The 13,715-nt window shown below is 38.3% G+C and overlaps 1 protein-coding gene across 1 annotated transcript in view; it reads right to left on the bottom strand.

Moving 5' to 3' along the window:
- The window catches only part of LOC119788788 (anosmin-1), a 71,145-nt gene that overhangs the window by 52,179 nt on the left and 5,251 nt on the right, over positions 1-13,715 (bottom strand). The window contains exon 2 of the mRNA XM_038293419.1: positions 8,432-8,479. Coding sequence (XP_038149347.1) covers positions 8,432-8,479 — 48 coding nt within the window. The remainder of the gene's footprint in view (positions 1-8,431; positions 8,480-13,715) is intronic.

Raw genomic sequence — 13,715 nt, 5'->3', positions numbered from 1 at the left:
AAAAAACGAAACGCAGATGTAATCAAAAGAGTAAACACTTGCTATTCCTGTGCTGGAATCCCCAGCTTAGGGTTCAGCTTGAAAAGAGGGTTTAAAGGAGAGACATCTAGAAAGGAACCTTTATTTGCTGTTAAATTGTTACTTAGGCAATGCTAAATTTAAAAGCCTTTTTATTTGTTAAATATTCTAAAAGAAGAGTCAGAGAAAGTGTAAATAAAAAACTGTTTAAGTTGCTCATTACTGAGATTATTCCAGTTTAAAGGTTTCCAGCCCCAGCGAATGAGAATGTCTAATCAGTGTTTGAAACAAAACTTGACAAAGATTCGGTTTAATCAGAAATATTTCTTACAGCAGATAAAACAGAGCTGAAATTTGGGATTGCAAAACCGAAATAATATAAAAATACTTTTTAAAACTCTGCATGCATCCTCCACAGCTCCATTTGCCATATGGAGATAAAATGTTTCCGGTCTTAAATATAGTAAACAATTGGAGTAATCTTCACATTAAAAATAACTGTCACAGATGCAAGTTTCTAGATTTCCATCTCAGATGGAACAGGATTTACGCAAACGTCAGAACTCTTTAATTTCATAAACATATTAAAGGCAATGCGACATTAACTAAACCTGAGATTCTCACCCTCTGTCTGTCTTTTGGTCATTTATAATTATTGTTAAAACATTGAAAACTTAAAAAAGGAAATCTTCATTTGGAATATTCGTTTTCTATTTGATAAAATGATGAAAAATACAAGAAAGAACGCTCTTCTATAACTATGTTTCCAGGAATTATGATCATTTTGCACAAAAGCAAACCAACAGAATTGAGATCTTTAGAAATGTGTTATTTAGAAATGTCAGTGGATCATTAAAATAGCAACCAGAAATCTATTTCAAATGTTTTTCTATTAGACTGTTCTTTGTTTTCCGTTATTTATGGACACACGTTTGTAGATTTTGTATGATCCCTTGGTTGCTTTTCTTCTTTTACATGTTCATTTGCACTTGAATTATCTTATTGTGTTCTTTCATTGCAGTTTTTTTGTATCGATTGTTTGATTGATGCATTGATTGTCTTGTTTTATATTTTGTACTTTTTGATAATAAAATAAACATCTTCTGGCTGCTCACTGCAATAAAAGTACAACTCTTCCCCGTGGACATACCCATTGTTGGCCATTTTATATCAACACAATGTTCTTTCCACGCATTCTTTTCCGAGAAACATTTTAGTAGTAAAGCATGCCACATTTTTGCAGGAAAGCATTTTACTTCCTTAAGTTAGTCATAGCAACGATGTGGAACCTGTATCACAACCATGTTACAACCCAAAAATTATCAGTAACACCTTGTTTTAATGATGGATTAAGAATTTCAATTTAGCTTTGAATATTTCTTTTCCCCCAACAGTGGCTGAATGGCAATAAATTTTTTACAACATTAATGATTTTCATGCTTTGGATTTTTCATTGTAGATCTTCCTCAGGAAATCAAACAGGGAGCTTAAATAGACACATAAAATTCCTAAATTTTTATGGAAAATGGTCTGAAAAACCAAGACATCTAGCTCAAGAATCCAATCTATGCAAGAATACCATTCCAACTTGGGAATAAAAATCCTCAAAGAGCTGCAAATGAATGGATCTCCAAATGAGTGTATTTAAAGACAGTGCTGAAAATAAATTAAATCAATGCAGGGACCCAGAAAACTGTTGGGGCTTTTTTTTAAACTTTTAAAAAGTTCATGAAGGAAGTTTTAACTCCCCAAGTTTTGAGCTCAGTCGTTGGGTCGAATATATGATAATATCTCATGAAAATGCCTGCTGCGTGCTTCCTTCCCCTCTTCCTGCTGAATGCAGCTTGTCTGCTGGCTAGGTGGTACAGCATGGTAATGACTTCTCAAATGCCACCTCGCTCCGTTTCGGAGAGAGGGGTAAGCAGGTTAATTAACATGACAATGGGGAAGCCTGAAGACAGGGTCTGACTCCAGACGCTGCTTATGAGATGGCCAAAATGACTCTAATCACAAATGGAAATGAAGGCTTTGATTCCCTAAAATGCATGTTTGTTTTTTTCTTTTTTTCTCTGTGACTTTTCTTCCAGCGCATGGACTATCTCCCCGAGTGGACGAACCTTCTGCCCCAACACATTTACCCTTAGATACAATCTTTGTGTCTCTGTTTAACTGTAAGCTGTTCATGAAGTCAAGAGGCTAATCGAGGCTGAGGAGCTATTCACAGGGGGCCCCAATGTAGTACAGCAGGGTAAAACTGTTAACGTGGCAACAATGGCTTCTTTTTGACACACACCCTCCAAGTGGGTGCTCCAGTCATTGATTTGGAGCTGAAGTGTGGTTGATGTGTGCTCCCCAAACATTGACTTCTTTCTTCAAATTAAACTTAAGCACCGTGCCCTGGCTGGCGTCCCGACGAGCTGAACCAAGACCCTGGATGCATTTAAACTCATTTAATCTGGAGAGCCCTCCAAAGTGGACTGGCAGCACAGCAGAGCATCACGTCGCAGCTGTGGAGTGGCAGCACAAGCATGTCATTATTTTTAAGGGCTTACATCAAAATCCAGGCTCATACATTTAAAGCTTAGACGTGGTAACTGGGGAGGATTTTGGACATTCACAGAGTGTCAGTTATATTAGCTTGCTGATGATGAAACCAGCAAATATCCAGGAAAGCACTTTTTTTATATATAACACTGAGGATTGATGACTAGTAGCTAATTTCGGCCAATAAAAGTGAACAGAAGGGAGACTGCCTGCAACAGATGTTTCAAAAAATGAAAAATGAGACTTTCTGTGTAAGCAACCAGCGGAGAAACTTTATTCATACAATTGCCTAAAACATCTAATAAAAGAATCTCATTAAGTGATATAAAGCAGATATGTCTTCTGTGTCATCACAATTTGGTGAGATATATATTCCTACAAAAATAAATCTAAATAAGTAATTTTTCTTGAATTGAGGAGGTAAGTGAGACACTTTGCTAATGGAATAAGGCAATTTACATTTAAAATAAGAAAAAAATATTTCAATGTCTACTTTCAAGTGCATATTATCTAATTGTCTTGTTTTAGGAGTACAAATCCTCATTTCATTGGCAGAACATCTAATTTTGATGGTCAAATTAAGGGTAAATGCTCTTTATTTAAGATACTTTTACTTATTTCTAAATCGTTTTTGCAGTGTGATTATTCTTCAAGCTCAATCACACCGGATAGAGAGCGCGTGTAAATAGCAGTATTCCAGCCTTTTGGATTTATGTCTGGACTTTGACTGGGCCTGCTTTGATATATGTCATTCCACTTTGGCAGTATGTTTAAGCCTTTGTCCAGCTGGAAGGTGAACCTCCGCCCCAGTCTTAAATCTTTTTTCAGCCTCCAAAAGGTTTTCTTCCAAGGTTGCACTTTTGGCTAGGTATATTCAACTGTGCATATAATTGTTAAAACGAACATGCTTTGAGAGTCTGCCGTGCTCCTCTTGTCTGGCAGGCACCACTTGCTGCACACAGACTGTGACAAATTGGGATGTGGGGTGACAAATGGCCGAATCAACAGGACACGCCTCCTGAGAAGAGCTTCTGTCCCTGAGACGCTGGGCGTGAGGACAGCAATGGAGAGCATGAACAAGGTTAAATCCTGGTAAAAACTTTTCCACCACCTTATACGTGACCTGCGTGGTTTGTCCCTTCATAGAAATGATGCTGCTGCTCGGACAGAGGAAAAATCTAGTTCAATTAAATGTTTAATTTAAGAGTGACTGGGGAATTCAGTCGTCTTAGCTAAAAACTTAAGACAACTGAAATCCCTGGGGTTTATTGGAAAGCACTGGATAGAAAAAGCCTGAAAATGATCTGCATTATTTCCTTCCATTTCACAATCAGGCTCTACTAGTCCATCACATAGAATTATAGGAAGGTTGACTGAGGTGTGCAGTGGAAATGTGACGAAATGCAGAGTTTCCAATCAATGCTGTAAGGCACATTCCATTTTAAGGTTCAACAGGGAGGCAGAAAGAAATGTAAAAGAAGTAACCTTCGCATTTGAACATGCAGCAGAAAGCACAATCGCTCTGCTGTACCCGAGCCAGATGCAAATTGCATAGGAAGCCATTTGAAATTCAAAAGGGGGGAATCTACAAATTGAGCACAGAAGGTGAATTTTGCAAGGCAGTTGATACTGGACACTGATTGTGATTAATATTAGCAGCACACATGAAGGAATGTTAGGCAACTGTGTAAACCTGCAGCCTCGCTACTTTTCAACATCTATCCAATTAATAACAATCAGTTGGCGCTAATTCTCGACATGCATTCCTCAAGAAACGATGTCTTTGGATAGAAGAGTTGATGAACACACTGAGGGCCCACCTGTGATTTATCACAACCGTTAGAAAAACATTTGTCCCCATAGGTTAGCTTGATACATTTAGGAGCAAATGAAAGGAGAAACAGATACAGGGTCTTGTAAAAATAGTCATATCCTTGTAACTCTCTCATATTTCTTTTAATGTATCTTTTAGTTATATTCTGTGTGACAAACAACGTTGTGCATAATCGGAAATGGAAATATGAAATTTATTTCATAAATTATTGCAAAGTGTGGCATATGAGCTTGCATTTATGCTCAATATCCCAATAAATCATCTACAACATGAGTAGAGAGTCTGTTTGGGATTAGCTCTCCAAGGATAAAGGAGGGGGAATTGTACTTGACACCTTGTCTGTTTGAGACTCTTCTTTTGGAGAAATACAGTGAGTTCTTCCAGCTTCGGTGCCCAGTTCCAACACTGTCTGCTAGCACTGATCAATGGGGTGGTTGACACTTCTTGTCACAAAACTACTGAAGAGGCTCCCAATACTTTTAGACTACATATCAGGTTTAATGTAAGGGTCCTCAGTTAAAGACAAGATCAAAGTACTCTTTAACAAACAGCCAAGCTTGGCCTGCTAATGGCATTTAACACTAATGTTATTATAATATGGAGGGGATATTTAACAGTTTCTTTTCTTTTTTTTTTTATTTTGTTAGAACTGAATTTGAAGTTTTGTCTTTAGGATTTAAAATAAATACAGAACACATCTGAAATGAATGATTCAACGCTAAACAGGGATTCCTCAAAACACAGTTTTGTATAAATCAAACATTATTCTTTTTTCTTTTTTCCAAAAAAGGCTTGAATGCACTTCTGACTTCATTTATTTCCAGCAAAAATATGGACCAAAAAATTACTAAAAATCTCTTAAAACCTGAAGTAAAATGAAAGTGAGATTAATCTGATGCTTAAGTATAAAATGTGGTCAAAACAGTGATCACAGAGTGATCAAGAAACAATTTTATAAAACTTTCAAACAATACAACGCACCTTTGAAAAAACCATTAACATTATATGTGTTCTTATCTCTTAAATGAAATGGACGCTCTAAATTTACTAAAGTTATCTAAACAATTCTGGATCACTGTGCTCTGATTACAGGGTCCTTAGAACACAGCTTGTTATTTATAAAAAACTATGAAACTCTTTATTGTTGTAAAGACACGTGTTATTCAAAATTTCATTAAAAGTATATTTCAAATCTCATTTCCTTTTGATCTGGTGATTCCAATATTGCAAATTGTCGGGTCTTTTCAGCTGGATAAATACTTTAAATCATCCAGAGTACAAGCCTGGGGGAATGGAGAGGGGCAGTCAAGTAAAAAGATTGACCTCTGGTCAGATCAGACATAACTTGAACTTTTTTTACTAAGGGCAATACACAGCCATGTCTTAATAAAAATGGTGGGCACATCATTATTCTCTAGGATGGCTTTCTTCATCAGGGTTAGTCGGGTTGGGCATCATTTAGTCACCTTAAATATACATAAGTCATCTTAAATCTCTGTCTTATTACTTTTTTTCCTCGTGCTACTGTATATATGTGGACGCACCCTATATACCTCATGCATCTTTTCCTCCTTTTGGCACCTTCTTTTGACTATTTAACCAATGTGACAAGTGAATTTCTCCACTGTGAGATCAATAAAGTCTATCTTATAATTTAAATTTGAATGTTTCTGATTGCTAATTTTGATTCTGGCTCCCTTTGATGAATGATTCTGTTTCTTTTAAGAGGAATGATGATCAAATTTAACATGTTTAAAGAAGTTGGCTAATCAGAGTTCTGTGTGGATAAAATAGTTTGACATTTTAATTGAACTTTACTTACTTAAACATTTAACTATGTGCAAACGCTTCTATAAAACATCCCATGGTTATTTTCAACCAGTATATTAATATAACTCAAATGTAAATAATGAATTTTCTATTTACACAGTTTAAATTTCATATTACCGGTAACCTTTCTACTTGAGAAAAATTATTAAAACCTTTTCCTATATCCAGTATCTGATGCTGCATGTACTAATGCCATATAAGACCATTCTATTAGGTTATTTACCCGATTCTAAATATGGTGCAGTGCTTGGCTGAGTGCCACAGCTGGAGGAAAACCATTGTGTCGTGATATGGAAAGTATCCCAACATATCCTCAGCTTTGTTTATTGCACCTCAGTTTAACTTGACTGTGAAAATTGTTTTACTTTTATAGAGAGAGGAACAATCAGCTTTTTTAGCTACTTGGTCGCTCAGTTAGACACTTAGATTTATTTTGTCATTTTGTATACACGAGTTTATACAAAAATATATTTAGTTTAAAACAGATCTAGACAATTTCATTTTGTGCAGTCTTGAAAAACAGTAAAAAACAAAAAAAAGAACAAAAAAGTTATATAAACAAATGACTGTATATTTACAGTTCTAAACATTTATATATATATATATATATATATATATATATATATATATATATATATATATATATATATATATATATATATAAATATATATATACACCGGTAATAACCCATTTTACACAAAAAAACACAAAAAAGTTAGTGGGTTTCAAAAAAATTCCAAATGAAATAAAATCATCTAGATCTAGATGAAAGTGCTTTTCATTCTTTAAAAGAGGCAAGTATCTGTTAAAAACACAGTAAAATGAAGAAAGGGATAAAAAGGTTTTCATTGTGGAATATTTACTATGAATGCAAGGGGAAGCAAACTCCCTTAGGTAGCCTAACTTTGCACAACACTGGTGTAGGAGGTTCAACCATTTTAGCTGTACACCACCTGTTGCATAATATAATCCAATCAAAAGTGACGCTCCAAGCCGACTGGTCATGTCTTTAATCAACATTAAGACACACTTTTCAATGCTGCCCCACACACACTACAACCAATTCTTCTTCTCTGACTTTCAAGCAGCTTTTTCTTCTTGTCGGCTGACCGGACATTGAAATTAGGAATTGCATATTAAAAATTGGAACAATTATGAGAAAAGGGAAAGGTTAGAACCACTTCCAATCTAATCTGGATTCTATACAATATTCTATACAAAATACAGCCCTATCCTGAAAGAAAAGCTGCAGGGGGGTGTAAAGGACTTTAAAACAACCAGAGCTACAACAGAATAAGAAATGTTGTTTGTGTCAGAACAGCCTAATCAGAATCAGGCTTAAATGTAATGCATAAACCGTAGGGAGACTTAAAACAATAATATTCAAAGAAGCAATAAATCCAATCGAAATAAGCTTGATCTATTTTGCAAAGATTAAAAAAAATAAAATAAAATAAAATATCAAAATCACAGAGTCGAAAAAAGAAAAAATATTCCTTCGATGTGCAAAGCTGAACACACTGAATATATATCTTCATAGGAGCATAAATATATACAGCATGTATGGTATATTACAGAAGAAAACTCAGATTTGACTGTTAGCATGAGGAGATGAAAGCAGCTAAGCGCTATAAACAGCCTTGTTGATATGACAACATGGATCAAGCTCAGCTGGGGCGTCTATCCTTGCGCTCAGCCGACGGTCTTTACAGAACATTTCCGAGGGCCCCATCAACGGCTCCGGGAGAGTCTGATGGAGTATGTCAGCACCATCTATTCAGTAGAGCTGTCAACGCCAGCTTTGTATTAACCATCTTTCAAACGAGGCACAAAACACAAACAAGCCCTGAGGGACACGTGTCATAATAATATATTTGCCAAAGGTTCCAAAGGATATCAACAAGCAACAAGAATAAAAGACAGGCAATAGCATCTTGCTTTTCTACTTCTTTAGTCTCTTCAGATTTCCCTTTAGTTGTATTCCAATTAGGGGCAAATAGGCATCAACAAAAGCAGAAGCAATTAAGTTAAATGCTCTTCTTCTCTCACGATAGTCTGCACCAGGAGTTCATGATGTTTGCTGTGGAGGCATGAAAAGACTGGTCCTGTCGTGACTCGTAATCTTTATGTTGTATTATTCTCTGATAATGAGCCATGTACGCGGCATGCATATCATTCATGAAAAAAAAACGAAACCACATTACCTTGGAGCATTGCTTGTGATTCTGGCACCACACCAACGAGCCATTATTCTGCAAACGAGAAGGGAAAACATCATTATTCATCAGGAGATACTGTTGAAAAAACATTTGCACCGATCAAGTCATCAAAATGCACAGAGGTCTTCTCTTCTGTCACAACATATATCCTCACACTGCTTAGCCTGAAGCACGGCCCTCCTGGTGATTGATTAGAGTAATGTGTAAGTCTGAGTCAGAGCGTCTCCACCCAAGGAGGAGAAGTGGGTTGCAGCACACCTCTGGTCAGTTTCAGGAGAGCGCGGTGACCTCGGCTCCTCTGAGGATTTGTTTGATCTCTCAACACACGTTCCTGAAGTCAGCGAGTGCAAAGCTGATGTAAGCAGTACTGGGTAGACTGCACATGCTCCATCTAATTTATTTCAAGGTGGCTCCTCTTGCCCTCCTACAAACCAAACACTTAGTTCACACAGCTAAGCCTATTCTTAAAGAGTAAGTGTATAAAGATGTAAGCTTATCCAGTAAAGGTTCAGGAGAGGTAAAATCAGCTGTCCAGGAGGTCAATTTCCTGTAGCCCTTATGGTGAATTGCTTTTTTATTTTCGTATAAAACAGTGCAGCCTGTTAGTCTAAGATCTCTTCACAGGTCTATGGTCATTTTCCCCAAACCCAATCAATTTCAAATACATTACTACCCTGTCTGCTGGTTGTTTAGTACAGACTGAGCATTACTCTATACCCCCCAGAAGGATATTTCATAATTAATATCTAATTTTCTATGTCTCAGCCATACAGTACTCTTAGGAAATGTGGACATATCAGATCAATTAATAACATTTAGAAGCCCGGGGGTCACTATCTTTATTATAGTTTGCTTCAGTGGCCTCATCTGTCATGACCTGTAAAATTAGAAGGTTGATATAAACTATTAATAGCCTCAAACATGATTTTCATTTTCAATGGAAAATGTGTGCTGTTAACGTTCACTCCTAATTACAAGAAACATTTTTAATGAGACTCATCTCCCTAGTCACAATTCTAAGGCAAGGCAACCCCCGAGTCTTTATAGCATCAGGCCAAGTCAAGTCTTAGTCTTATTTTTTTCAGTACAACTCTGAAACTTGAGTCCCCATCTCTGATGGACATGAATATCTGCTCTGATAAGACTGCCCCTATTCCAAAAGTGTATTTTTCAGGAGCTTCATTTAAAATCAATCTAGGTTTCATGTAATAGATGTGGGCAAGAAGTTGTCACCTACCATATAAACAACTTAATCGTTGATCAAATGTACGAATTAAGCATTACCGGTATCTATAAAGTCCTTTCTGGGATTTAGTAGTTTTTTTCTGTTTTTCTTAAACAACTCTAAAACCTCATCGGCAAGTTTGAAAAAATTTAGGTTCATGTAGGTATTATTTGTGTGCTTCTACAATCTTAAAACAGTTTAAGAGTTGACTAAAGCACTAAAGAAACTGAGTACTTTCCTCATCAAAAAGCTACAAATTTTTGAATATGTCTGGAACATGTGATCCATCCACTGTAAATATAACACTGTTTCTTGCTTCTCTGCTTCCCATTTCAATACCTCTAAATGACTGATGAGGGATCATATGCTGAAATTCAGAAAGTTCAGAGTTCCCATAGAAAAGTTTGTTCTAGTCAATGACCTGGAACATGGGTTGGGATTTGGAGGTTCCCAATTCTCTCCATAAAATGAAGCTGTGAAAAGACGTCCCAACTTCAGGGATCCACAAGCAAACTGTCTGCTTTGGTTCAATGTCAAGTTCAAAGCCTTTTCTCACAATGTAATCCAGAAGAAATTTCCCACGAGACCCTGGCAGGGAAGTTATCATTACAGGGTTTTAATTTGACAACCAGTGCCAGTAAGTGTGTGCTTTTAAAGTCAAGGATAGCGGTCAAATGGCTTCAAAGGGATCCCTGATTGGACGGTCGTGTCTTGAGAGAATCTCCCTCACAAAAAGCGGCTGATAAGGATGAAAAATATATAAAGTCTGAGCACTAATGAGACCTGGGATAGTTGTTTCTGTTCCCAAGCAGAGATGAAATAGGAGCTCATTTGACTCAAGGGTTTGTTGTCCATCAGTTAGCTTTCAGTCCTTTTGGTGACATAGAACACCTGTGCTTTGTTGGGCCAAATGCGGATTAAATCATTGTTTATTACTCACCAGTGCATCATTCTGCTCAATACAGCACGAGCAAAGGCCTTGTGGAGTTCACAATGATTTTTATTTAAATGGCAAGACCCACAAAGCCAAACCCCACTGGTGTCACAATAAAACTCAGACATTTACCCTGGCAAGCAAAGCCTTCAGATAATTTATGCAGTTTGTCACAACTGTAGACTGCATCCTAAATCATTGGTCCTGTTTCTGACGCCTCTCGGCCCCATTCATCAGCAAAGACAGGAGCAGATCCGTAAAGGAGCTAATTTTGCTGTGTGACAGCATGCCCGTTACAGAGAGGCTCAGCAGGATGTTGCCCCAGCTGTCCAGACCTGACCCCACCATTTCAGGGACCAACGAGGGAATAATTATAGGTCAGGACTTCATCCCCCTGACTCACCACGACATTCCTCTGCTCTCCGAACATTATGCAGAGCTGACGAGTGTCAAGGACTTCAGCGAATTAATTCTTTCCAGATATTCTCTGATGCGACTGGGAGTATTGGCGGGAGGGGGGGTCGATAGGCTGGGCAGTGAGTCTAAGAACGAGCAAAGGTGAACTGAGCTGTATTGGTGACAGAAGTGTGACTCGAGGAGCATGTAAAGAGGACGTGTATCACAGACATTCATTATGGGTGTTGTCAGCGGACGAGTCGGAGCAGGTGGCCAGAGGCGTGTTGCATTGTCTAGAATACTGAGAGGAACTAAGAGGACAAAACTCCTTTTATCTTCGAGGATATCAGTCCTTCTTTTGAAATCGTAAATCTCCTTTTCTTTGGGGCTTTTCACCAGGATTAAATGCATCCCCTGCTTGCATTTAGTCTTGTCTATATAATTTCTACCTTTAAATAATGGAAAGCACCCCCTGGTCTATTAGATACTTTATTTAGTTCTTGTCAGGAGAAAAAACTTCAAAGGAAAGCTAACGTGTCTTTTACATCTCACAGGTCTTTAGATAACTTCAGCTGCATCGTAATTTATCAGAACTAAGATAAAAGGCTGAAACTTTCATTTGTACTAATATTAAACCATAGCTACACTATATTTCCAAAAGTATTTGCTCACCTGCCTTGACTCACATATGAGCTTAAGTGACATCCCGTTCCTAATCCATAGGGTTCAATATGACGTCGGTCCACCCTTTGCAGCTAGAACAGCTTCAACTCTTCTGGGAAGGCTGTCCACAAGGTTTAGGAGTGTGTTTATGGGAATTTTTGACCATTCTTCCAGAAGCGCATTTGTGAGGTCGCACACTGATGTTGGACGAGAAGGCCTGGCTCTCAGTCTCCGCTCTAATTCATCCCAAAGGTGTTCTATCGGGTTGAGGTCAGGACTCTGTGCAGGCCAGTCAAGTTCATCCACACCAGACTCTGTCATCCATGTCTTTATGGACCTTGCTTTGAGCACTGGTGCACAGTCATGTTGGAAGAGGAAGGGGCCAGCTCCAAACTGTTCCCACAAAGTTGGGAGCATGGAATTGTCCAAAATGTCTTGGTATGCTGAAGCATTCAGAGTTCCTTTCACTGGAACTAAGGGGCCAAGCCCAGCTCCTGAAAAACAACCCCACACCATAATCCCCCCTCCACCAAACTTTACACTTGGCACAATGCAGTCAGACAAGTACCGTTCTCCTGGCAACCACCAAACCCAGACCCGTCCATCAGATTGCCAGATGGAGAAGCGCGATTCGTCACTCCAGAGAACGCGTCTCCACTGCTCTAGAGTCCAGTGGCGGCGTGCTTTACACCACCGCATCCGACGCTTTGCATTGCACTTGGTGATGTATGGCTTGGATGCAGCTGCTCGACCATGGAAACCCATTCCATGAAGCTCTCTGCGCACTGTTCTTGAGCTAATCTGAAGGCCACATGAAGTTTGGAGGTCTGTAGTGATTGACTCTGCAGAAAGTTGGCGACCTCTTCGCACTATGCGCGTCAGCATCCGCTGACCCCGCTCCGTCAGTTTACGTGGCCTACCACTTCGTGGCTGAGTTGCTGTCGTTCCCAAACACTTCCATTTTCTTATAATACAGCTGACAGTTGACTGTGGAATATTTAGGAGCGAGGAAATTTCACGACTGGATTTGTTGCACAGGTGGCATCCTATCACAGTTCCACGCTGGAATTCACTGAGCTCCTGAGAGCGACCCATTCTTTCACAAATGTTTGTAAAAACAGTCTGCATGCCTAGGTGCTTGAATTTATACACCTGTGGCCATGGAAGTGATTGGAACACCTGATTCCAATAATTTGGATGGGTGAGCAAATACTTTTGGCAATATAGTGTATATATATATATATATATATATATATATATATATATATATATATATATATATATATATATATATATATATATATATATATATATATTTGAACTAGTGGTATTAAGCAGGAAATCAACTGGATTTATAGCTATTTTATAAAAATTGGAACATTTGACACAACAGCAAAACTTTTCCATCCATCCAACTTCTATACCTGCTTATCTTTGACGGGTCATGGCATGGGGGGGGGGGGGGGGGGGTACCTATTCTCAGCTCTTAAACACAAATGGCGGGGTACACTCTGGTCAAGCCAACACGCCATCACAGGGGCGATACAGAGACACACTTAAAAAACAACAATGAACCCACACACTCAGTCTGAAGCTTAATTTAGACCGACTAATTAACTTGTTCATGTTTCTGGAACAAGAGATGAAGCCTAAGAATCTGAAAGGAGGAGGCACATCATGTTGACAACAAGCAAGCTGCGTGCTGAAAGGCCCCAGGACATGACTGAGAAGAGGACCTTTACAGCTGTGCCACATCACAGCCTGCAAAGTATTTCTTACAGAACTCATCATCAAATGAGATGTGAGGGGATGATGAAAACAACAAACTAAACCATTTTGTCTACCGCTCCTCTGTGGTTGTTCAACCAGAAAGTGAAAGAGAGCAAACAGTCAGGAGACAACAGGAAGGCTGAAGCAAATACAACAACGTTCCACTGTTTTATCCTTTAGAGCAATGAGTATCTGCCTGTTATGAAACATTTTAGATTCGGAAACAGTGGCAGCATTATTAAAATATTGTTTTTGGGGGAAGAATCTTCATAATATTTGCT

Source organism: Cyprinodon tularosa, unplaced genomic scaffold (assembly GCF_016077235.1).
Source record: "Cyprinodon tularosa strain WSP-4 unplaced genomic scaffold, ASM1607723v1 ctg326, whole genome shotgun sequence".
Taxonomy (NCBI): Eukaryota; Metazoa; Chordata; class Actinopteri; order Cyprinodontiformes; family Cyprinodontidae; genus Cyprinodon; species Cyprinodon tularosa.
The sequence above is the reverse complement of the archived record's forward strand: the minus strand, read 5'-3'. Positions and strand labels throughout refer to the sequence as shown.